This window comes from Malus domestica, chromosome 06, assembly GCF_042453785.1.
Source record: "Malus domestica chromosome 06, GDT2T_hap1".
NCBI classification, from domain to species: domain Eukaryota; kingdom Viridiplantae; phylum Streptophyta; class Magnoliopsida; order Rosales; family Rosaceae; genus Malus; species Malus domestica.
In genome coordinates, this window is record NC_091666.1 from 20,882,795 (window position 1) to 20,907,670 (window position 24,876).

The 24,876-nt window shown below is 39.1% G+C and overlaps 2 protein-coding genes and 1 long non-coding RNA gene across 7 annotated transcripts; 1 reads left to right on the forward strand and 2 right to left on the reverse strand.

The window, feature by feature from the left end:
* Positions 1 to 1,757: 1,757 nt before the first annotated feature.
* Positions 1,758 to 15,763, reverse strand: LOC103439199 (DET1- and DDB1-associated protein 1). 5 transcript variants are annotated; one of them, XM_029104707.2, is made up of 5 exons: positions 15,454 to 15,763; positions 13,512 to 13,572; positions 13,166 to 13,227; positions 12,976 to 13,037; positions 1,758 to 2,461 (listed from the first exon to the last, which is right to left on the reverse strand). In XM_029104707.2, the coding sequence occupies exons 1-5, from the start codon at positions 15,535 to 15,537 to the stop codon at positions 2,458 to 2,460; spliced, it is 273 nt and encodes a 90-aa protein (XP_028960540.1). In that variant the 5' UTR covers positions 15,538 to 15,763; the 3' UTR covers positions 1,758 to 2,457. The 5 variants fall into 5 exon arrangements, with proteins under 5 accessions (XP_028960540.1, XP_070679634.1, XP_070679635.1 ...); XM_070823534.1 differs by lacking the exon at positions 1,758 to 2,461 and adding an exon at positions 13,794 to 13,872 and having other exon boundaries at positions 12,728 to 13,037; positions 15,454 to 15,661; XM_070823535.1 differs by lacking the exon at positions 1,758 to 2,461 and adding an exon at positions 13,794 to 13,872 and having other exon boundaries at positions 12,728 to 13,037; positions 15,316 to 15,455.
* A 910-nt stretch (positions 15,764 to 16,673) lies between these two features.
* Positions 16,674 to 20,443, forward strand: LOC103439248 (G-patch domain-containing protein 1-like). The gene is made up of 10 exons (XM_070823536.1): positions 16,674 to 17,012; positions 17,129 to 17,213; positions 17,424 to 17,500; positions 17,614 to 17,638; positions 17,737 to 17,760; positions 17,889 to 17,984; positions 18,945 to 19,117; positions 19,220 to 19,447; positions 19,516 to 19,632; positions 20,093 to 20,443. Exons 1-10 carry the CDS (start codon positions 16,935 to 16,937, stop codon positions 20,156 to 20,158), a joined length of 969 nt encoding a protein of 322 aa, XP_070679637.1. The 5' UTR covers positions 16,674 to 16,934; the 3' UTR covers positions 20,159 to 20,443.
* Positions 20,444 to 20,526: 83 nt separating this feature from the next.
* On the reverse strand, positions 20,527 to 21,079 carry LOC103439196 (uncharacterized). Its single transcript, XR_011582023.1, has 3 exons — positions 20,948 to 21,079; positions 20,749 to 20,855; positions 20,527 to 20,667 (listed from the first exon to the last, which is right to left on the reverse strand). It is a non-coding gene; the product is annotated as an uncharacterized lncRNA (long non-coding RNA).
* Positions 21,080 to 24,876: the final 3,797 nt, after the last annotated feature.

The following is a 24,876-nucleotide window of genomic DNA, read 5'->3' on the forward strand; positions in this document are numbered from 1 at the left end:
TCTCGACGTTGCTTTAGGAAGTCTTGGCAGTCACGATAAACGGCTTTCGATCCTTCCAACCCTTCTGCAAGGAGGTGTCTTCCTCCACTTCTCCTGCTTCAGGTCGAAACATCTGGGTTGAGAGAAGTCTTATGTTGATCAATGTTTTGATGATTAGCTCGCTCCTCATTAGGGATACCCAAGTCAAAGGGAGGTGACCCTCCATGTTGGGGGGTACCCATGTCCACAGGGGCAACGAGGTCGCATGTTTGAGTACGCCTAGTTTCGTGGAGCGTCTCAAAAAGCTTTTCATACTGCTCCTGGAGGACCTCATTCTTTATTGCTATCTTGTTATTCTGAGCTTCTAGGTCATCGACTTTAGCTTGAAGAGCAACCCTTTTTCCTTCATTCTTTCGTTGCTTCGCACTAGGTGCAAGAGGGGTGTCATTCTGTGTGTTGTGGCTTCTTTCGCTCCCCATGTTGGAGAGGGATGCCTGGTCAAAAGAAAGTGTACAAATGGTGGAAACCAGCTTGGCAAAGCTGAAGAGAGTGGGAATAAGTGTCATTCCCACAGACGGCGCCAAATGTTGATGAATAAAATCAGTAGGGACTTTGGTACAACAAAAAGTGTTAAGTTTGTGACCTTCGCTAGATTGCTCCGGTCACTAATGTGGATAAGTATGTAAATGGATAGTGACAGGGAAACAAACACAAGATGTACGTGGTTCACCTAGATTGGCTACGTCCACGGAGTAAAGGAGTTCTCATTAACTGTGAAGGGTTTACACAAGTACATAGGTTTAAACTCTCCTTTAATGAGTACAAGTGAATGAATTAGTACAAATGACATTCGAAAATATTGTGAGAGAATGATCTCTATTTATAGAAGAGTTTCTAGTTTCATTCTGACATTGACACGTGTCGTGTTGTGATTGGCTTCTGATGTTGACACGTGTCGCGCTATGATTGGCTTCTGATGTCGACACGTGTCGCGCTGTGATTGGCCTCCTGGTTGGAAGGAAACTCTTCTGGGTCCTTGACAGTATAACGTTGACCGGTGCTCAGTAGTTTCGGGATTTGTCAAGTATGGTACCAAAAAATAACATAGAAGAAAACTGTCAACCTACACTTATAGTTTGCAAATAAGTTAGAAGACGAGTCAAAATTTACCTTAAAATAAGGCATGTATCTTGTATCTGTCCTTATTTCTTGGGGAATCCCACGAAACTCCGAATCTATCGGTTTGATAATATCTATTGCCATCTTACATATGATATCTAACATAGCACCAAAATATCTACTAATAGTCTCACCAGAATGTTGAAATCTCTATTGTGCTAATCTATTTTTCACACCATGTCCCAACATATGCAAGAACATTCCTAATATTTCAGTTGCATTCATTTTCCTTGAACCTTTCAATCTATAATTAGTTTGCAAGTCATTGGATAATTTATAAAAGACATCTTTGTTCATCCTAAACATTCTATAGCATCGCACATCATTTCCTTATAGTACTTCCATCAACCAAATATTACATGTTTGGGAAGAATTCATACATGGAGTTTTGTGGACATATTTTAAATAATATGTTTCAACAGCTCTCGTTACAACGCATATAATTAGACCATCCTCCAAATCCTCAACATCATCATCAGAGGTGTTCATATTGAATATACACATGTAACCTAACACATAATTCAACATTCCACAAGTCATAATCCAACAATCACTAAGAAGTCATAATCCGACATTCAAGAACAAGTCATAATCCAACATTTAACAAGAAATCATAATTCAACATTCAACATATAATCCAACATTCAATAAACATGTAGCAACATTCAACACATAATCTTAATGCAAAGTACAAACCACACATAGTCCTAATTCATAGTTTTAGCTCCTTATTGTTGTTTGTTGAACATATATTTCAACAAAGTCAGTTGGACGTCAGGATCTTTTATCGTGACAAACACTTCTCGCTTCTCTAAACTACAAAATAAACATGTAGCAAACAACCATAAGTCGCTAGGTGGCTCACAACTAGGCAATTGTGCAACAACTGCTAACACTTCCGGAATACTACTGCCTATATGCAGTTTGGACATCAATGAGTTTGTAGAACTCCTAGTTTCATAAACTTCAATAAGACAGTCAATTTGACCACAAAGTTTTGCAGCACCTCCAATTTTTTTCCCTTTCTTATCAACCTTCTTCTTTTGCAATTCTCCTTGGTTAGCTGCTCTTTTTTTCTTTTCCTAGTAGCTTGCCTTAGATACTGGATAGTCTCACTTTCTTCCTCATCATTTGAATCAATTTTTCCTATAGATTCCTCTCTTGTCTCTGGTGGTAGTACTCCAGATGAAGGTGCCCAGGCATGGTCACCGGTAGCAACTATGTTTGAGAACATCATAACTAACTTGTCCTCAATCTCAAGACTAATGCATTTTTTTCCCAATCTTCCATATTCTTTGTTTATCTACAAGTAAGAAAGAATATGGTTAATACATATTGCATGATATCATAATACATATTAAAAGATAAATACACAAACCTGAATTTTATTATTCTACCACTCCTCAGAGGCATTAATGGTACCCTTACTCAAATTCCACCCTAGGCTAGTTTCTTTACCAACTAGCTCTTTCCACAACTTTCACTCATTTTTAAGTCCATCCCACTTATTTTTCAATTGCACTCTTTAATAATCATGCCCTGTCTCTGCCTTGTAATTAACTCTAATATTTGCATATCCTTCTTTGTTAAAGTGAGTGCCTGGACGATGTCCGGCCTCAACCTCCTTGATGCATACATCACAAAATATAGATATATTGTGGGCATTCCATGTAGTTGAAGGATTTGATGAAGATGCCCCCTTCTTTGCAATCGATACCAACTAGTGATTTGTATATATATATTAAAACAAGAACGTATGATATTGTAATATAACCCAGAAAGCATTATGTACATGAAAGAGACAAATAAGCATACACAGTACATGAAAGCATTATGTACATGAAAGAGACAAATTGGACTCTAAGAATACACAGTACATATGGGCATTCCATCCAGCACTGGGATTGTCATCTAGCATATTGGACTATAAGAATACTCAATACTCATCCTTTTTATTTCCCTTCAGAATATAGGTAGTAGTAGTCACACTGAATTAGTAGGTTTATAAGTTTAAAAAGTAAATTGAGTCACATATAAAGTATAAGGCGAACCAACCTGTAAATGTAATAGAAAAATAGGTAGTTGTAGTCACACTGAATTTACAAATTTACCAAACAAAACAATCATGAGAAAACTTTGATTTTTGTTGAAGTGGGAAGGGTAACGGAAGTTAGAGCCAGCAATGACAGGTCAGAAATCAAGAGAAGGACAAAGACAAGTGAGTTCATGTTGCAGCACAATTTCTGTGAGCGTTAATGGATGCAAGAACGATGGGAGCCATTAATGGCAGACAAAAGACCAAAATTCAAGTTTCCAAGTCCATGATATATTTCATATAAGATTGGGTAGGTGGTGGAAGGTGTCCTTTGAAAAGACTTATGCTAACTAACACATGGATCATGCAATTTGACACTACTAGAGCAACAGGCTCAAGTCCATGATATATTTTATATCTTGTTATGGAATAAAAATAGAAGATAGAAAGAGACATGGAACACTATGAAAATGATGTTCAACAAATAAAACAAACCAAGAAAAGATGGAAATATCAATAAGAATTAGTCCCACGACAAAAGGGAACCCATGTCTAAGATAAGATTCTAAGAAGAAAAAATTCAACTTGTATGGTTGGTGATGAATGATAAGAACATGTTAATTAGGCTTAAAACTTACGCAATTTAATTTTAATGTGTTTATTATAGGGGTGTTCATCGATTCTAAACATTCACATGGAGCATACACATTCTCCCTAGCCAAGCACCACAAAAACACAAATAACTCTTTAATCCAAAACAAGATTCAGGGAACAAACATGCATTATCACTTCTCACGCTTAACATGCATCAAGATTCAGTCAAGGAAAATGAATAGAGAAGTAATCAATTTTTCCTACTTCTCTCTCAAAGTTTCTTGTTTCCTCCACAAACCCTATTTTTTTCCCCAATTGTTTTTTCCATCCCCAGTTTTTTTTCCCGACACCCATACACTCATCCCTTCGCTTTTCCCACCCTTCTTTCACTCACTCTCCCCATCCCCAAATTTAAAAATCCAAACAAATACAACAACAACAACAACAACAAAGCCTTTTCCCACTAAGTGGGGTCGGCTATATGAATCCTAGAACGCCATTGCGCTCGGTTTTGTGTCATATCCTCCGTTAGATCCAAGTACTCTAAGTCTTTTCTTAGGGTCTCTTCCAAAGTTTTCCTAGGTCTTCCTCTACCCCTTCGGCCCTGAACCTCTGTCCCGTGGTCACATCTTCGAATCGGAGCGTCAGTAGGCCTTCTTTGCACATGTCCAAACCACCGTAACCGATTTTCTCTCCTCTTTGCTTCAATTTCGGCTACTCCTACTTTACCTCGGATATCCTCATTCCTAATCTTATCCTTTCTCGTGTGCCCACACATCCAACGAAGCATCCTCATCTCCACTACACCTACGTGTTGATGCTTCACCGCCCAACATTCTATGCCATACAGCATTGCCGGCCTTATTGCCGTCCTATAAAATTTTCCCTTGAGCTTCAGTGGCCTACGACGGTCACACAACACGCCGGATGCACTCTTCCACTTCATCCATCCAGTTCTATGGGTGAGATCTCCATCAAATTCTCCGTTCTTTTGCAAGATAGATCCTAGGTAGCGAAAACGGTCGCTCTTTGGTATTTCCTGATCTCCGATCCTCACCCCTAACTCATTTTGGCCTCCGTTTGCACTGAACTTGCACTTCATATATTTTGTCTTTGATCGGCTTAGGCGAGGACCTTTAGATTCCAACACTTCTCTCCAAAGGTTAAGCTTCGCGTTTACCCCTTCCTGCGTTTCATCTATCAACACTATATCGTTTGCGAAAAGCATACACCAAAGAATATCATCTTAAATATTAAGTTTGTGATCTTCGCTAGATTGCTTCGGTCATTAGTGTGGATAAGTATGTAAATGGATAGAGACAGGAAGCAAACACAAGATGTACGTGGTTCATCCAGATTGGCTACGTCCACGGAGTAAAGGAGTTCTCATTAATTGTGAAGGATTTACACAGTATATAGGTTCAAGCTCTCCTTTAGTGAGTACAAGTGAATGATTTAGTACAAATGACATTAGGAAATATTGTGGAAGAATGATCTCGTAATCACGAAACTTTTAAGTACCGAAGTGTGGTATCGTCTTCACTTGCCTTATCTGTCTCATAGGTAGATGTGGCATCTTCTTTGGAAGTACTCTTCCTCCCTCCAGGGGTGGTATCTTTAACTGGTGGAAATGCACAAGGTAATGTATCAATTTCACTTGACGCTTACTTGTAGTTTCAAGCTTGTTCAAGCGCGATACAAACCATGTAGTAGGAGTCCCCCAAGTCGCCGAGCTAGGGGATCTGCTGAAAGGGGTGACAGACAAGGTAAGCAATCAGAGCTCCAAGCAATCAGTCCCAGATCAGAAGTTTGATTTCGAGTTCCGGCTGATTGTTATCCTTCTCCTTATCTTGCAGGTAGCATGAAGGATAAAGAGAAGAAAAGGAGAAAAGGTGATATGAGATACTTTTGCTTTTGAAGAAGTAACTTTCCACAGGCTTATTCTTGAACTGAGCTGGAGGGTTTTCGTGTTTCCGCCAGAGTATAAGGCCGACTGAAGAATTTGAGGGTCAAAACAAGTCCATCAAATCTAGAGTACGTTCGACCCTGCTGATATGGGATACTTTTGCTGTTGACAAAGTAGTGGATGTATCGGCACGTGTTCTGTTGTGCTTGTCTCCACATGCTTCCTTGTATCCTTCTCACTTGCCCTATTTGTTCCTCAGGCAGATGTGGTATCTTCTCGGGAAGCATAAGATGTTGAAGATGAGTGCTCGAGAGCAATGGGGTTCCAGGCAGTCAGTTCCGGACTAGAAGCTTGATTCCAAGTGCTGACTGATTGCTCTCTTTCTCATTGTCTTGCAGGTAAGAACAAGGCTAAAGGAAAAGACAGGGAAAAAGCATGATATGGGATAATCTTGCTTTTAACCCTGATGATATGAGATATTCTTGCTCTAGTGTAGCTTGTTTGCAGAGGTATTCTCGGGGGGAAAGAAAGCTAAGTATTTCGAGAGACTTCGTTGGGAGTGCCCTCTCAGATATGAGGAAGGGTTGAGCATTTTTGCAGGTCTGCCTGTCCGTTGAGGATGAAGGTCGACATATATAGGAGTCTCCCTAACAAGGAGTAATACTATTCTTTTACCCTGCTTGGTCATAGCACGGTAGTGGGAGCTGCCAACTTCACGTGTTTTAACTCTGTCAGAGCACTTTGAAAAAATGGTCTGTGGTATCTGGAAAGCTGATGTTACGTGTGAAGATTACAGACAAGCTTTATCCAAGAAGATCTGGCTCTCGAAGTTGAGAAAGCGGTGTAAGGATTACAGACAAGCTTTATCTAAGGGGCTCTCGAAGTTGAGAAAGCGGTGCCTCTTCGGTTTTCGAACAAGCAATCCTATCGGGGATCTGTCTCTCGAGATTCGGAGAACGGTGCCTCTTCGATTTTTGAGAAAGCGATCCTGCTAGGAGTTTGGCTCTCGAGATTCGGAGAGCGGTGTCTCGTCGTTTTTTGAGAAAGTAATCATGTTGGGAGTCTGGCTCTTGAGATTCGGAGGACGGTGCCTCTTCGATCTTGAAGCAAGCAATCTTGTTGGGAGTGTTTTGTCGAATGTGAGTAAAGGTTAGGCCTGTTTGCTAGTCTACCTTGCCACGGAGCACAGAGGTTGACCCACAGGGACTTTCCAATTATCCAGCAATGGTCCTGTTCCTTTACCCTTGTGGGTAATAATATGGTAGCTAGACCTTCAAAATTTATGTGTCTAAACTTTGTTAGTGCTGTTTCTTTGCTATTCTTTTACCCTTCTTGGTCATAGCGATCTAATGGGAGCTGCAAGCTTCACGTGTCTAAACTTTGTCAGAGATTTTTGGCAAAGTTATATGTGGTACCCATGAGCTGATGTTGCGTGTGGAAAGTGAATGATTGAACAGTAACATTCACGTGCTTTCTACTTCACTAGAAATCTTCGACAGAATGCCCGTAATTTCCGCAAAGTTGAGTGTGCATGTGACAGGTGCTGACAAGGCTGAAAAAGCAGGTGCCTCTTCGATTTCTGAGATCGGCCCTCGTGGTCTCTGAGCAGCCCAGCTTTTGAGAAAGCAAGCGCCTCTTCGATTTCTGCGATCGACCTTCGTGGTCTTTGAGCAGCCCAGCTTTTGAGAAAGCAAACGTCTCTTCGATTCCTGAGATCGGCCCTCGTGGTCTCTGAGCAGCCCAGCTTTTGAGAAAGTAAACGCCTTTTCGATTTCTGAGCAGGCGCTTCTTCGATTTCTGAAGCTCCATCGAGTGCGGATTTTTTAGAGGCTGGTATTAAGTTCCAAAGCGCACTTGAATCTCCACCAGGAGAAGCTCCCTTCTTGCATTTCTAAGATCTTGATTTGTCCGACCTCTTTTCTTTTCAACACTTTTGAAAATGTCTGGCCCCTCCGACCGTCGTTTTGACTTGAACCTTGTTGAAGAGGCAGCCACGCCTTCTCCAGACAACATATAGCGCCCATCCTTCTTATCCCCTACTGGTCCTCTTACCATTGGGGATTCCGTGATGAAGAATGATATGACCGCTGCAGTGGTGGCCAGGAACCTTCTCACTCCCAAAGATAACAGACTACTTTCCAAACGGTCTGATGAGTTGGCTGTTAAGGATTCTCTGGCTCTCAGTGTTCAGTGTGCAGGTTCTGTGTCTAATATGGCCCAACGCCTATTTGCTCGAACCCGCCAAGTTGAATCATTGGCGGCTAAAGTGATGAGTCTCAAACAGGAGATTAAAGGGCTCAAGCATGAGAATAAATAGTTGCACCGGCTCGCTCATGACTATGCTACAAACATGAAAAGGAAGCTTGACCAGATGAAAGAATCTGATGGTCAGATTTTACATGATCATCAGAGGTTTGTGGGTTTGTTCCAAAGGCATTTATTGCCTTCGTCTTCTGGGGCTGTACCGCGTAATGAAGCTCCAAATAATCAACCTCCGATGCCTCCTCCTTCTAGGGTGCTGTCCAGTACTGAGGCTCCGAATGATCCCCCTCCGGTGCCTTCTCTTTCTGGGGCTCTGCCGATTGCTGAGACTTCTCCTAAGCAACCTTTGTGAAGGCTCCCTCTTGTTTGTTTATTTTGACTCGTGTATATGTACATATTTGTAACTTCTTAGAGATATCAATAAATAAGCTTTGTTTCATTTCAACGTATTGTGTTAAATACACCAAAGCCTTCTTCACTAAGTTCTTTGAATTTTTCTTTTGTTGAAGCTTGTATGTTGAAGCTTTGTGAGTGGAGCATGTAGGTTGAGGTAGTGTTCCCTTAATTTCCCGAGTGGGGAAAACTTCTCGATTGGAGACTTGAAAAATCCGAGTCACTGAGTCGGGTCGGCTATATGAATCTTAGAACGCCATTGTGCTCGATCCTGTGTCATGTCCTCCGTTAGATCCAAGTACTCTAAGTCTTTTCTTAGAGTCTCTTCCAAAGTTTTCCTAGGTCTTCCTCTACCCCTTCGGCCCTGAACCTCTGTCCCGTAGTCGCATCTTCTAACCGGAGCATCAGTAGGCCTTCTTTGCACATGTCCAAACCACCGTAACCGATTTTGTCTCAGTTTTCCTTCAATTTCGGCTACTCCTACTTTACCTCGGATATCCTCATTCCTAATCTTATCCTTTCTCGTGTGCCCACACATCCAACGAAGCATCCTCATCTCCGCTACACCCATTTTATGTACGTGTTAGTGCTTCACCGCCCAACATTCTGTGCCATACAGCATCGCCGGCCTTATTGCCGTCCTATAAAATTTTCCCTTAAGCTTCAGTGGCATACGACGATCACACAACACGCCGGATGCACTCTTCCACTTCATCCATCCAGCTTGTATTCTATGGTTGAGATCTCCATCTAATTCTCCGTTCTTTTGCAAGATAGATCCTAGGTAGCGAAAACGGTCGCTCTTTGGTATTTCCTGATCTCCGATCCTCACCCCTAACTCATTTTGGCCTCCATTTGCACTGAACTTGCACTCCATATATTCTGTCTTTGATCGGCTTAGGCGAAGACCTTTAGATTCCAACACTTCTCTCCAAAGGTTAAGCTTCGCATTTACCCCTTCCTGAGTTTCATTTATCAACACTATATCGTCTGCGAAAAGCATACACCAAGGAATATCATCTTGAATATGTCCTGTTAACTCATCCATTACCAACGCAAAAAGGTAAGAACTTAAGGATGAGCCTTGATGTAATCCTACAGTTATGGGGAAGCTTTTGGTTTGTCCTTCATGAGTTCTTACGGCAGTCTTTGCTCCTTCATACATATCCTTTATATCTTGGATATATGCTACTCGTACTCTTTTCTTCTCTAAAATCCTCCAAAGAATGTCTCTTGGGACCTTATCATACGCTTTTTCCAAATCTATAAAGACCATGTGTAAATCCTTTTTCCCATCTCTATATCTTTCCATCAATCTTCGTAAGAGATAGATTGCCTCCATGGTTGAGCGCCCTGGCATGAACCCGAATTGGTTGTCCGAAACCCATGTCTCTTGCCTCAATCTATGCTCAATGACTCTCTCCCAAAGCTTCATTGTATGACTCATTAGTTTAATACCCCTATAGTTCATGCAATTTTGTACGTCGCCCTTATTCTTGTAAATAGGCACCAAGGTGCTCTTTCGCCACTCGTTTGGCATCTTCTTCGTTTTCAAAATCCTATTGAAAAGGTCAGTGAGCCATGCTATACCTGTCTCTCCCAAGGCTTTCCACATTTCAATCGGTATATCGTCTGGGCCCACTACTTTTCTATGCTTCATCTTCTTCAAAGCTACAACCACTTCTTCCTTCCTGATTCGACGATAAAATGAGTAGTTTCTACACTCTTCTGAGTTACTCAACTCCCCTAAAGGAGTACTTCTTTCATGTCCTTCATTGAAAAGATTATGAAAATAACCTCTCCATCTGTCTTTAACCCCGTTCTCTGTAGCAAGAACTTTTCCATCCTCATCCTTGATGCACCTCACTTGGTTTAGGTCCATTGTCTTCTTTTCCCTTGCTCTAGCTAGTTTATAGATATCCAACTCTCCTTCTTTGGTATCTAGTCGCTTATACATATCGTCATAAGCCGCTAACTTAGCTTCTCTCATAGCTTTCTTCGCCTCTTGCTTCGCTTTTCTATACCTTTCACCATTTTCATCGGTCCTATCCTTGTATAAGGCTTTACAACATTCCTTCTTAGCCTTCACCTTTGTTTGTACCTCCTCATTCCACCACCAAGATTCCTTTTGGTGTGGAGCAAAACCCTTGGACTCTCCTAATACCTCTTTTGCTACTTTTCGGATACAGCTAGTCATGGAATCCCACATTTGGCTAGCTTCCCCCTCTCTATCCCACACACACTGGGTGATTACTTGCTCTTTGAAAATGACTTGTTTTTCTCCTTTTAGATTCCACCATCTAGTCTTTGGGCACTTCCAAGTCTTGTTCTTTTTTCTCACTCTTTTGATATGTACATCCATCACCAACAAGCGATGTTGATTAGCCAAGCTCTCCCCCGGTATAACTTTGCAATCCTTACAAGTTATACGATCCCCTTTCCTCATTAGAAGAAAATCTATTTGTGTTTTTGACGACCCACTCTTGTAGGTGATTACATGTTCTTCTCTCTTCTTAAAGAAGGTGTTGGCTAAGAAGAGATCATATGCCATTGCAAAATCCAAGATAGCTTCCCCATCCTCATTTATCTCCCCAAAACCATGGCCACCATGAAAACCTCCATAGTTGCCTGTCTCCCTGCCCACGTGTCCATTTAAATCTCCTCCTATAAATAACTTCTCCGTCTGAGCAATTCCTTGCACCAAGTCTCCAAGGTCTTCCCAAAATTTCTCCTTCGAACTCGTATCCAACCCTACTTGACGTGCGTACGCACTAATCACATTGATGAGTTCTTGTCCTATTACAATCTTGATTGCCATGATTCTATCTACTACCCTCTTGACATCTACAACATCTTGTGTCAAGGTCTTGTCCACAATGATGCCAACACCGTTTCTCGTTCTATTTGTGCCCGAATACCAAAGCTTAAACCCTGAGTTTTCTAGATCCTTTGCCTTAAGACCAACCCATTTAGTTTCTTGTAGGCACATAATATTTATCATTCTCCTCACCATAACTTCCACTACTTCCATAGATTTTCCAGTTAAGGTTCCTATATTCCACGTTCCTAAACGCATTCTACTCTCTTGAACTCTACCATTCTGTCCTAACTTCTTCACCATCCCCCGTCTAATAGGATCAAAGTACTTCTTTTGTGTGTCCTGTGTAAAGTTGATAGGAGCATATGCTCCCAAACAACTTTGAGTGGAGTCGTTCGAAAAGAAGTTTCTATGGCCCCCTTGCTCATTTAACACTGCATCCGGGTGCCGATGGAGATACAGCGACCCTTGCTCACTTATCACTGTGCTCGGGCCACACAACGCGCCACTTACGGGTGACGTCCTAGCTTTAGCGCGATTTCGTTCTGGATTCATTGTCATAAGGATTCGACGTAAGGAAGGAGGGAAGGCGACGGCGAGAGAATGAGGGAAGGCGACGACAGTGTTTGTGGCGCTGAGACCGACGGAGAGAGAGGAAAAGGAGGAAGAGGAAGAGGAAGAGGTGCAGCGGCAAGCAACAGAGGAGAAGAGGGCGTGCATGAATCTCTAAATGTTCTAGGAAAGGAGGGTGTGCGAGAGAGAGAAGGCAGAGAGAACGGAGGGCAATGTTAGCAATTTGAAAATTTCATTAATAAAATTATTGTAGCTCCGTGTTTTCACAAGAAGCTGCTTTTTGCAGCTTCCCATTTTTAGCTTTTTTTCGTCTAAAACTTTGAAATAAAGCTGATTTGGAGTGTTTACCAAACACCAAAAACTCTCCCAACTTTTTTTCGTACCCACTTTTTTTAAAGTCACTCAATACCAAACCTAACCTAAACTTAATCCATGGATAGATGGAGGATGAACCAATTTTGTTATCTCCATTTCTGGAAATTGATTTGGAGAATAATAATTACAATTTTGGCAGTGTAAAATTGCCAAATACAAAGACAAACAAGCCTTGTATGTTCGCATGTTTATTTGCTTTCATGAGATAGAGGTAATATGAACCCATTTCATATAAGAATCATTTCTGCGCCTAAATTTATGCATTCATTTTCTGCGTGGAACATGGTTCCTCTCTCCATGGCCTTGTTTGGTATAGAAGATTGAATTGGAATGGATGAATAACCATTTTCACGATATGTTTAAAAGGAATGAAAATTATGTGGCAAACTTGGAGGAAGGAGATTGATTACTCTACAAGAAAAACTGTCCATTCCAATCCTTCCGAAATGAGCAAATTAGAAGGGATAAGTTTTCTTCAAGTCTAATTCCTTTTAATCCCCTCGTTGAAAAATCATTCCCCTTCTACCTTCAAAACACCTTGAATTTAGAGGGTTATCCATTCCAATCCAATCTCTATACCAAGCAAAGCCAATGGTGCTAAGGCAAGAGAACATAGAGCAAAGCGTATATCTAACGATTTCATTCCTTTTTAAGCTGTATAGCTTAGTTTACACACAAACGCGCAAGCATTAACCCCTTCTGTCTGCGACGAGGCACACACCGCGCATCTTTGACACTGACAATACTATTCACATCGATGGGTTTGTTTGAGCTTCTAATTTTCAGCAACAAACAAGTCATGCCCATTTGGAAAGTGTCAGAGGCAGTTTAGCTTATTAGGCAGTATCTGAGACAGAATACCTCTGTTGCTTGCATACAGGCTCCGGTGAGAGTTTTTCTGGCGCTGCCCGCTTTTGTCTCAACTGCAATGAAAAAGTCCATGAAAAACTAGAAGAAAGCCTCTCTCACTCTCTCAATCATGTGTATGTAAGCATTCATGTGAAAAGGGGGAAACCGGGCGTCAAGTGCGGATGTAATGCTGATCAAGTACCTTCTCTTCAGAATGCTGATACATGTGCCTCAAAAGGATATTCTTGGCTTCATTAGTTATCACTGCAAAGGGGTTTTGATAGGGTCAATTTCACGTTGTCAAACTACACGATTTCACATTGCCTAACGAATATCTAGAGTCAAAACCACGTCCAGAACAGATCAACTTGCAGTTTTCAGGATTTATTTTAAAAAGCTTAACTAACTAGAATGGACCTTTCTCAAAGAGTCACAATAATACAACACGGAAAGGAAAATTAATCAACAGAAATGGGAAAAATAGGGAAATAATAGAAAAGAATAACAATCCAGAATGAAACACTAAGGAAATACAAATTCATTAATACCTTGATCAGGTGGCGGAAGAGTCCGGTTGTGAGTAGGATAGTAGGTTGCAGGTGTCATTTTCTACAGACAAAAATGGAAGCATTACTTAAAAAGAAGAAAAGAATGCATTTGACTTTGATCACTTTACATCATAGCATAACTCATAACATCTTCTCGTTTTCCTTTTTTCTTTTGGCTGCTAAAAGAACAAGAAAGCAATAATTAGATTGATTATATCCCTTCAGTTTTTGAAGATGCATCTACGAGTACCCTAGGGACCCATGAAAGGCTATAAATATTACTTGAGCAATGAACATTCCATCCTAATCTGGGGCCGTGACCAAAAGCAGGTCCAACAGCAAAGCAGCCAGCACTCTTCAGCTGTAATTAAATTGTTTATAATTCTATTAGCAGAATATAAGCTCAAATATATACTAGTCTGGTGGTTGGAACAGAGAGATAATTTTCATTAGATAGGCTCGTTTCACTACATCAACACTAACTCAAGCCAAACAATGGCTGATACCCACCAGAATGTATGAACGTATGACTCAGAATCATCACGAAGCAACCTTTTACCAAAAATCGTGCTTCTCTCTATAATTAGAGTATGAGATGTAAAGAGCACGTGTAATTTTCTCCGACTTACTATATTTCTATGTTTGTAACATTGTAACGTTTTCAGTGATTTCGTCCTAGTGGCCCACAATGCCAGCTCAGTTGGTTTGAAACAAATCCAAAATTCAGCTATAGCACATATCAACCATTTCCGGAAAAAGCTCAAGCACCAGAAGTTTATGTTGAAAATTAAACATGGCAGTGGACAATTCATTCCGTGTCTTTGTTCACACACACTTCATGTGCCCTAACATTGCTAACCACACGTGTTGGTCTTAGTTCCACTATACGTGAATGGCAATGATGAGAATATAGTAACCACACATCTCACAGTTTAAACTTGAATCAGGTCTCTCCACCCATTACCGATTGGTTTTGGTTTTGGGTTGGTTTTGACAAGAACCCGCCAATCAGAAGACAAGAAAAACACCTTATATCTGACAGGTTATGCGGATATTCTCTATAGCTCGGATTCAGGAAGGCAAAACTAATTTAGGACGCTCTTTAAATGCTAGTATTTCTACCTTAACTAAGAAAGCCAGTGAATCAGCTTCATGAAAATGGTAAATTAACCATGTAACTTCAATCCGAATGTTAAAAATTATGAGATATTGCATAGCTATGAATTATGCTTCTGATTTCAAAATTCTTACGAACTCTATGAGAATTGAGCAATACAGTACAGTATATCGTAACTGGAACAAAGCACCAATCTTGATAATTACACTTATATAAGATCAATGCAATAACAAAGCACGAAACTTTTAGAGATCAGTGAAGTGATTAACAGAAATATCGAACGTAATTTAGATCCAAATATTACAAATCACAAGCAACAACAGCTTATTGTTCATTGATCACAAAATCAAACATATAGCATAATTCAAGACGATGATCCAATTCCAAACAGTCGCACCATCTTAACCAAATATCATTAAGCCGATTTCAGGATTGTGAAATTCAACAAAAGTGGTAAATTTATGACCTGAAATTCTATATTTATATTAAGCTACACACACTTTACCATTACAAATTTACAATGACATTGCTGCAACATCAATTACGATTACCATAAACTTAGAAGTAAAATCTGCACAAAAATCTCCTAGTTATAACTAATTACAAAAATTACTCCAAATTTCCTATGAAATTCAAACAGGTCCCAGAAATAAACTTGATGCAGACAGAAAAACCACAATTCCTCACCTTTAACTGAATTAAGAACCACCCAATTCAGAAAAATCAAGAACTTCAACAAAAACGAAATCTTTGCACGACTATTCAGCTTGAATAAGAAGGTGGAAAAAGGGGTTTGATTCAGAATTTCAGAAAGTGAAAACTCACAGAAGGGTTTGAAGGATCGGATGGTCGGAGCTGGCTGAAGTTGTGAGGGTTGTACGACGGCCAGTCACCGAACAAAGACCCCATCAAAAATGCACCTCAATCTAGGGACACGCGGGTTCTAGAACACGCTGGCGACGCAGAGGTGCGTCTGGTGATTGTTTGCCATGTTTATATAGGAAGGGCAGGAGGACCCTATGTCTTTTGTGTTGTGCCACCTCTTCCACCCACCGTCCTAATTTGTAAAGGAGGAATAATTCTCATTCATTGTTTATCGTCCTAAGGTGGTTAAGATTTTAAAAACTTTGGCTATGGATTTATTTGTTGGCTCAACTACTGACATAAATAGTACATTTAAACTCACATGCCCTTTACTATAGCAATGGAAAAATATTAAGTTTTGTACGACGATATAAGTTCAAATCCCATCTCATAATTATAACGGCCATTTGATTTTGATTTTGATTTTGATCAAAGAAAGAGTAAACAGTCCAAAATCCAACAGAACTGTAGTCAATTAGTCTGGTTACAATTTTGAGGTTTTTTTTTAATTTTAATTTTAAATTTTAAATTTTATTTTTAGTAAACTGGTTATAAATCGAATCAAACCGACATCTTATATATTTATTTCACTTGTATAGTTCTCTTATTGGCTAATAATTAGAGAAGGATGTCGAATTTAAAGGTTGATAGAACTTTGAAGTTATTCATTCTTGAGTTGTAACTATATTAGTTGTTGAACTTTGAAGTTCGGTGACATATTGAATATAAGGATTATTTAGCAATAATGAAATTTTATGTTGTAATTGGGCTAACAAAGTCCAAAAAGATGAAAAGAAAATAATTAGTTTTGATCCAAAACCGTATGAAAGTGTCACAAAATTCAAATTTTAAGTAGGTGAAATTCAACTTTCACCATTTCGGGTTAAGCGGATCGTTTATGATGAAGTGGATGGGCTTTAAGAAAATGAATCGAAGTTCTCTGCAGAGTAGAACCATGTATTACCAGACACGCGATAGATCTTCTAAAAAAAAAGTTTTTTCGAATAAGCCAATTCATTTGGAACCTTGGTGATCCACTTTTTTGTATTCAAATTTCAAGGACCAATGTATATTTTCACATCGAGAATTATTTGCAGATGAAGAGATGTCAAAACATTATTTAGAGGTAGTAAAGTGAGATGTGAGTTGTGAATAAAACCCGTTCAGAAATTATGAATTATGTTCCAAAACCTTATTTGAATGCCAAACGGCCCAAACCTTTGTACCTATATTTTGACTCGCGAGTCTGAAACCCAACCCAAACAAGTTGGAAAACCCGAAACGACCTCGTATTGAGTCCCTGAGAGTTCCTCCATTAGGTTTGGAGCTTTCGCTCTGCAACTTCCTTTTTCTCTTTACTCCTCGACACCCGGAACAAAAACAGAGACGGGCGCAGATCGTGGCTGGTGGGTCGCCGGAGTCGGAGAAGCAAAACCCTAACCATGGCGGCCGCCGAAGCCCCCCTCTGTTACGTCGGCGTCGCCAGAAAATCCGCCGCTTTCCGCCTCATGAAACAAATGGTGCTCCCCTGTCTCTCTTCAGTATAATCCCACATGCTTTTCAATTTTTTTTTCCATTTTATTTGGGCTTTTATTTTTACTTAAGGTAATTACTCATTGGGGTTTTGTAAATATAGGGATGGGAAGAAGGAGAAGGTCTTGGGAAAGACAAGCAGGGGATCAAAGGTTATGTCAGAGTAAAAAACAAGCAGGACAATGCTGGTTTGTCCTATCTCTTTCTATATATACATATACGTATATGCGTTTGTGTTTATATATATGTTATCGTTTCAATTTTCTGCTTGTTGAGTTGCTTGTTTGAAGTAATAAATTAACTTGGAAATGGCAACTTTTTTATTTATTATTATTTGCTTTTTGGTGAATGGAAACAGAAAATTTATAGGTCTGTGTTAATATGATTGTATTGAATAGGTGTTGGTGTAGAGAAGCCTAACCAATGGGCATTCGATACAACTCAATTCGATAGCATCCTCAAAAGATTGAAAGTTGTAAGCTTTTTACATTTTTTTGAAACCTAATTCAATCAATTTCAAGTATACTTTAAGCTTTCCCGACGTGTGGCATATGGTGTTTATTTGTTCATTTTTCTTTTGATTGGCAGCAAGCAGCGCAACCCAGTGATGAAGGTATGTATATGCCGAGATTAACTTGGGTATTGTATTTGAGGAGTGTGAAGAATTATGATATGGTAGTTTGAGGAGTATTGTCTTTGTTTGTCTTATAGTTGGTGAGGCGAACGCCACTCAAGAGGAAAGTGATACTGAATTGCCTCATGATGTTAAGGAGCCAGTTGCCAAGGCTACTCGACCACAGGGAAAGTGATACTGAATTGCCTCATTTATGTCATTACTAACCATGGTGTTACATGCATGCTGCAGGTCAGAAGGGCAGCGTCTCCAGGGATTAATTTCGATCTGGATGGAGAAGTAGAGTCAGACAAGGCATCTGAGATTCAAGTTATTTTCCCTGAAGGTAATAACCTGGAGTAGATGTACATAGAAGGAAGTTAAGCATTTAGTATTTCAAATCATCAGTTGACTCCTACGATCGATGGACCAGATACCTGATTGTTTGTTTTTATTGCCATGATACCTGATTCTTTGTTTTTATGCATAAAGATAATCAATTCGGTCGTTGTGGTCGGACTCTATTATGGATTTCTGACCACATTCTCCATAGGACCCTCTTATCTCTTCCTTCTCCGAGCTCAGGGCTAGGAAGGGAGACACCCGAGGTAAAATAAAAGTTTAGGGTTATCCATGAAACACCACCACCGAAACTCTTATGTTAGCCATACTTTAGTAACCTTTGTTGAGGCTGGAGAATGCTCTTCAAGGTGACCCCATAATATTTATTTTGTTGAGCATCTAAAATTTAGGGGTGTCCTATCCACACACCCCATTTTACTTCTCACACACCTCTTGATGATTTCTGTCCGTTGATCTTCTTCAATTCATCCGATCTGACGGCCGAAAATTAAAAAGGTGTGTGAGAAGTAAAATGGGGTGTGTGGATATCACACCCCTAATTTAATGGTAAATTAGATAGAACACCTCAGCAACTATAAGTTTAAGAGAAAAACACTTAAGGAGATCAGTAGTAGAACAACCCTCATTTATCTACCTGTCATGCTCTAACTTATTCGTAGTTGTCAAATACCCTTGGTGTTACGAAGTAAATTGGGCTTTTCTCTAAAATATTGAGTTTGAAGTGTTTTTCGCTAAACTGTGATGTTATAAAGGGCTTAAATATGAACAGCCCACAATTTACTATCACGTTCTACTGTTTTAGTTTAAAGTAGATTCTTCTGTGTTAAAAGAAAGTAAATCTTTGTATGAAGTTTTTATGAGATTACATTTTTTTAATGGTTGTGCTTTTTGGTTGCTTGCTTGAACCATTGTTTTGTGTAATGATCTTATCACATTGTTACAGGAGAAGCATGCAAAGAAATTCCTTCAGATTGGTGGGGCCATAAATATGGGTTTACCCGCGGAGGTTTGCTTGGAGCAGAGATGAAAAGAAGAAAATTAGAAATGTCTGAAAATGGTAATGAGAGAAAAATATTTTACGAGGATGATCAAGTGAATCTTTACAATCTTGTTCAGGTAGGTACTTTCCTGGTTGGATCCTTTTTCTTTAATGTGCATTACTTAAAAGAGTTGCATTATCGGTAAGACCATCACTATGTGCGCGTCTTATGTTTCCAGGATAAATCCACAACTGGAAAGCAAGGACTAGGCATCAGGGACCGGAAAAAGAAAGTAGCTGGTTGCTACTTTGAGGGGAAAAAGACATCATTTAATGATAGCGATGATGAAGATTCTACTGATCTTGGTTCTCCTGTGAAACAAAAAGGAGATGACTCGTTGAAAATGGAAATTAGCAATGAACCAAAAGTGAAGCTAAAAAAGCTTTGTAAACAGCTCGTTCGTCAGGTGAGTCCTCCAAAATTGCACTTGTGATTCTCAGAATTTATCTGGCACTAATTCTATTCCATGCCCAGGCACCTGGAGAGTCACTGAAGCTGAAAACGTTGAAAGCTTTGATCGACGAACATTTGTCTTCTGTTTTCTCGGACTTTTCTTCAGAGAGAGATGCTCTTGCTTATTTGAGACAAAAAGTAAGGTCTATGTTTTAATTGTTTGAGCTAAGAAATATTATGGCCTCATTTGGTGGTTAGTATTGGAATGGATTGGATAATTGAAAAGGGTCAATGTATCTTGAGGCAGGAAATGGATGTCATCTTCTAAATCTTGTCCAAATTGAAATTAGAGGTTGGATTAGAGATGGAAGGAAACTTGGACTAGATTTTAAAGTTGACATCCATTTTTTGCTTCAACATGCATTGAATGCAGTGGCTAATCCAATCCAATACATGCGAACAAAAACGAGGCATAGAATGCTTTTATAAAATCCTTGGACCTCGTAAAGTTGCACTTATCTCACTATTATTGAGGGGGTGCTCGGTCACCGATAAATGGCAAGGAAGCATGCCCTTTCTGAATTTGGAGTTTTTTTCAGTATCTTTTCGTTTTTTTTTGTGTCCATGCAAGCCATGAATTTGTTGATTTTGTGTGCAGCTGGACGGCAGCAAAACTTTCATGCTGGAAGGAAAAAAAGTAAGTCTCAGGTCGAGGAGGGGCTGAAGATTTTGTTAAAAAATATTGAGAGGTCATTCTTTTTCTTAGCCGATTTTGAGATTTCCGCATCGTGATTCGTACATTTGCAGATAAGTCTAGTGTACAATTAAATTCATATGGGGATCACCCGGAGTAGTTCTGTTGTAGTAAAATCAGTGTCATTTGTACTTCTGTTGTTTCCATTTCGGTGAGAGGATACGACTTATTGTAAACATCATTTGTAGAGTTGTTTTCACATTGTTATGATTGTTAACTAAGAAGATAGGAGTATGCAATTCGTTTTTTTCTTTATCAGTGATTTCGTTGTCATTCGCTTTCCGTTGTCGCCATCTCAAGGCTACAATGCAACCCAAAGCCTACACTTTACATGGCTACAAGTGTCGAGTTACAATGATAATTTTGGGCTTTCTTGCTATGAACTTGCCCAGGTAATCATAACCATGAGAATACAGAGCTTCAATCTCTGCTCTCTGCCCACTCTCAACCATCAATGTCAGCTCTGCTCTGTAGTTCTCCTGCAATGCAGATGTTTTCAGAAGCTAATTCAACGAAAAATGAACAACTTAATTTTGCAATGATGGGGAGGTAGACGACACCAGGCTCTTAGCAATCTGGAGATCCTTAGGTTTCAGTGGAACTAAAGCTTGTTCGGGTATGAGCTCTACGTCTTCGCCTCGCAGCCTTAGCCACTTCACGTTGCAAGCTAAAATACACCATAAACGGATCGATCTTTGTAAGTTTCTACATAAGAACAAATTGTAATTCAGTAGCATATTACACAAGAAAATACCGTACCATCCCTATGCTTCCGAACTTGAAGCTGCAGAAAATAGCTAACCCAGCTGGGTTCCTTCGCAAATTTTCCATGATGATTTATGAACTCTCTTAGATCCTGAAATGGTCCCATGATTTCGATGAAGATTATGATGACGCTTGGAGCTATGTTCCTCAGCTAGAGAGAACGATTTATGTTCATTGGTGGGCAAGTTTAATCAAGAACACCTGAAGCCTCATTCCTTTTAGGCCAGAAGAATCACGAATGAAAGAACTCGTAAAGATAAATCATCTCTACCGACATCAAATACTCTCTTCAAGGCTCAAAAACTTAAGTCTTTAATTGAGCATTCTAGCTCATACTCTTCTAAAGCAGATCTGGAAAAAGGTCTTACAACTTCTTGACCTCAATTACCTGGATGAAGAAATGACTTCAGCATCCACGTCTTCCTAGCAACAGATGGAAGAAGACATTGCAGAAGATAATGGAGATGATTGTTATGGGATTCTTCTGTCCATTCCTCAAAGCAAGGAGGTGTCTAGATGTCTCCTTTCCAGCTCTTAGAAGTCAAGAGATATAAGAATTATTCTATTTTTTGAATAATTGGCTACTTTTCCTGTAGCTATGAGCGTTGGTCTAATCCTTTAAATAGTAGCATTTCCTTTTGCATTGAAGCTGAGTCAAATCCACCTCATAAGATGAAGACGCCGCGCACTGTGCAAGGCTGCTTATGGTGACCCTCTACTTCAACAAGATTTGAAAGTTCCGTAGTTCATCGTCTTGTTTCTAGTTTTGTTATTTAAGGAGCCTTGCTGCTCAGTTGTAACCAAGCTTTTCTTCAGATCGTAAAAAATAAAAAATAATTATAGTCTAAAGTGTGAGCGTGCAATTCAGTTCAAGTGTGAGAGGCTTCAGCCCTTTTGTAATGACGTTGTGTGTATTACTCTCATTTGAAGATTAATTATAAATGTAAGTCTGCCTTATGTTCTTTATCTCCTTAATTTCAGCAGCAAATTATCCATTACTTATCTGTTTATTTCAATTCATGTTTATTATACTATTATGTTTATAGATATATGCTTGGTTATATTTCATCTCCTGAACAAATTTAGTAATGAGCATAACGGCTCTATTGTTCCAATGGAGAGAAGAACCTACGATTAGCTTTTCGGGAAATTTCTAAACGAACAATTTTAACGAAATCTTTCAATTTCTTATTTTACTATGTTCAACTCTATGTATTCCTCTATCTGTAGATTACATTGAATGTACAGAAATGGCTATAACAGAGTTTCTGTTATTCGTATTAACAACTACTCTAGGAGGAATTTTTTATGCGGTGTTAACGATTTGATAACTATTTTTGTAGCTCTAGAATGTTTCAGCTTATGCTCCTACCTATCATCTGGATATACCAAGAAAGATGTACAGTTTCATAAGGCTACTACGAAGTATTTACTCATGGGTGGGGCAAGCTCTTCTATTTTGGTTCACGGTTTCTCTTGGCTATATGGTTCATCCAGGGAAGAGATTCAGCTTCAAGAAATAGTGAATGGTCTTATCAATACACAAATGTATAATTCCCCAGGAATTTCAATTACGCTTATATTCATCACTGTAGGAATTGGGTTCAAGCTTTCCCCAGACCCTTCTCATCAATGGACTCCTGACGTATACGAAGGAGTGCAATTCGTTTGATAAATATCCTACCCCTCAATCTTTGAGATATTTGGGTTTTTCAAAACTCCATGAACATGCAGAAGAGAAATGTTATCCCCACTCGGACCAAGACATACCTTTTACTTGTTCAAATAATAATTAAGGTGAAGCAAGGTCAGGAACAACGAATCTCTTTATGATAAAGAGATTTATTTTGCAAGTTCATTATTACGGGTAGTTCTTACAAAGGATTAGACTAATAACGTGTACAATACTTAAATTCTCGAAGTAGATGCTATATAATTGGTTCTGATCTTTTAGAGACTACGAGTGTAAGACAAGCATCTGTTGACAAAAGAATCACCCTAATATTGATAGATAGATAGATGTTATATATATATAGGGGAATAATCTATGACACTAAATATTAGGCACTAAGCTCTTCCAAAAAAAAAAATAAAAATATTAGGCACTAAGTTTTAAACTATTAGATTTATGAATATATAAAGACTTAAAACTTCGACGATCAGACTGTTGTAAAAAGATGTAATGGAGTGGGCCATACTAGTAGTCCCCATTCTTGTAAAAAATATGATCCCCTTATATATAACAGAGTGATAGAAACACACAGAGTTGGGGGGTCTCGTTGAAAGAATCAAGTACGTATTAGGAGTTACCCACTCAAGAAAAAGATTTATTTTAATTGTCTTATCTTTTAAAGTTTTCCTTCAGAGGGACCTGTTGCAGATAACTGCGATGGACGACGATGGGAGATTCACTAGCTGAGACATGAAGCAAATATACAGTTTATGTAAACAAGCTGTCACGCAAACTAATATATATATATATATATATGTAGTACAATTCGGTACGAGTAAAGACTAGTTCAAACTATTCGACCAAAAAAAACAGACTAGTTCAAACTAGGGTTTCTCAAATCCCAGCGAGCGAGTCCTTTTGTCCTTGCAATCCCGCGTGGTACACGTAAATAGTCTACAAAACCAAAGACCAAAAACCAAGAACGATTTTTCTAACTAAATTCCTAATTTTCCTAGGTAGCTGCGAGTTTGGTAGGAAAAGGATAACCCTATATAATAAACGCCAAAAGTAGAATTTTGTAACAATGAAATGATATGATCATGACGGTGGTCATATACAGTGATGGTGGACCAAATTACAAGTAGCCAATATTCTTCAACTAGCCAATATTCCTCAACTATCTTCCCTCAGCTTGACGTTTACATTAGCCAGTTGCTAAGGTAGTGTGAGTCATTTTCATGGCACATCATTTTAGATTATTAATATTAAGTCGTGTAAAATTTCTTTATAAGACTTTGTTAAATTAGAAGGCTACGATAACAATAAACCGTTTCCACATAAATTCTTGTCTTTGAGGAGGTTTCTTTCCTATCCTCCATAACTCGTTTCTTTTTGGAGATCTTTTGTATGATTGCCACTCGAATGCCCATGCCTGGGGAAGGAGCTTATATATTTTATATATATATATATATATATTATCAGTCCTGCAAGTTGCAAGCATTGGTTTCAAATTTCTTGTTAGATGACTTGGGACATCTTGTCTTTGTAACCTGTACTGCAGGTTCACCCTCCAATTAATATGACGTGGATAATTTTGAACAAAATAAAGATCAACTAGCAATATAGAACTAGGTTATAGGAAAACAAGCAATAATTGGTGTGAGGTTGTATAGGTAAAAGAGTCTCACATAAGTGGAAATAGAAACTTTGTAAGAGCTTATAAAGAGGTTGGGCTACTTCGTGTACTTCCAATTGGTTTTATGATAGAACTTCAATTCTCTTTATAGTATTAGGACAAATTGTCTCACGTTTGAAGCCCAACGACTACACGTGCTACATGTCTTTATGTTGTCTACAAATTTGGCTTCAACCTAATCAGTCCAATTATATTGTTGCGGTCCATTGTATTAAATAGCAGCCATGCAGACAGGGTAATAGGGTATGAGGTTTTGCTATTTTGCCTCATATGCGCTTTTAAACGGTTCAATGTAGTAAAACCCTTTCAAGGGGATTTTGATCTTCATCATTGGTATTAATAGGCTTAATATTGATAAATTTCTTCCACATGTTTGATATCTTCATCGTTGGTATTGTTTGTTTGTTAAGAGTTTGGTTCCTTTGTTAATGTTAAGGTAGTGAACTTTCACCACAGGTTTGATTGGTAGGGAACCTTCACCACGAATATATGGCTTGAAGATGTTAACGAACCAGTGATGAACGGTAGTGGACCTTTAGTTAGGTCCATAATGTC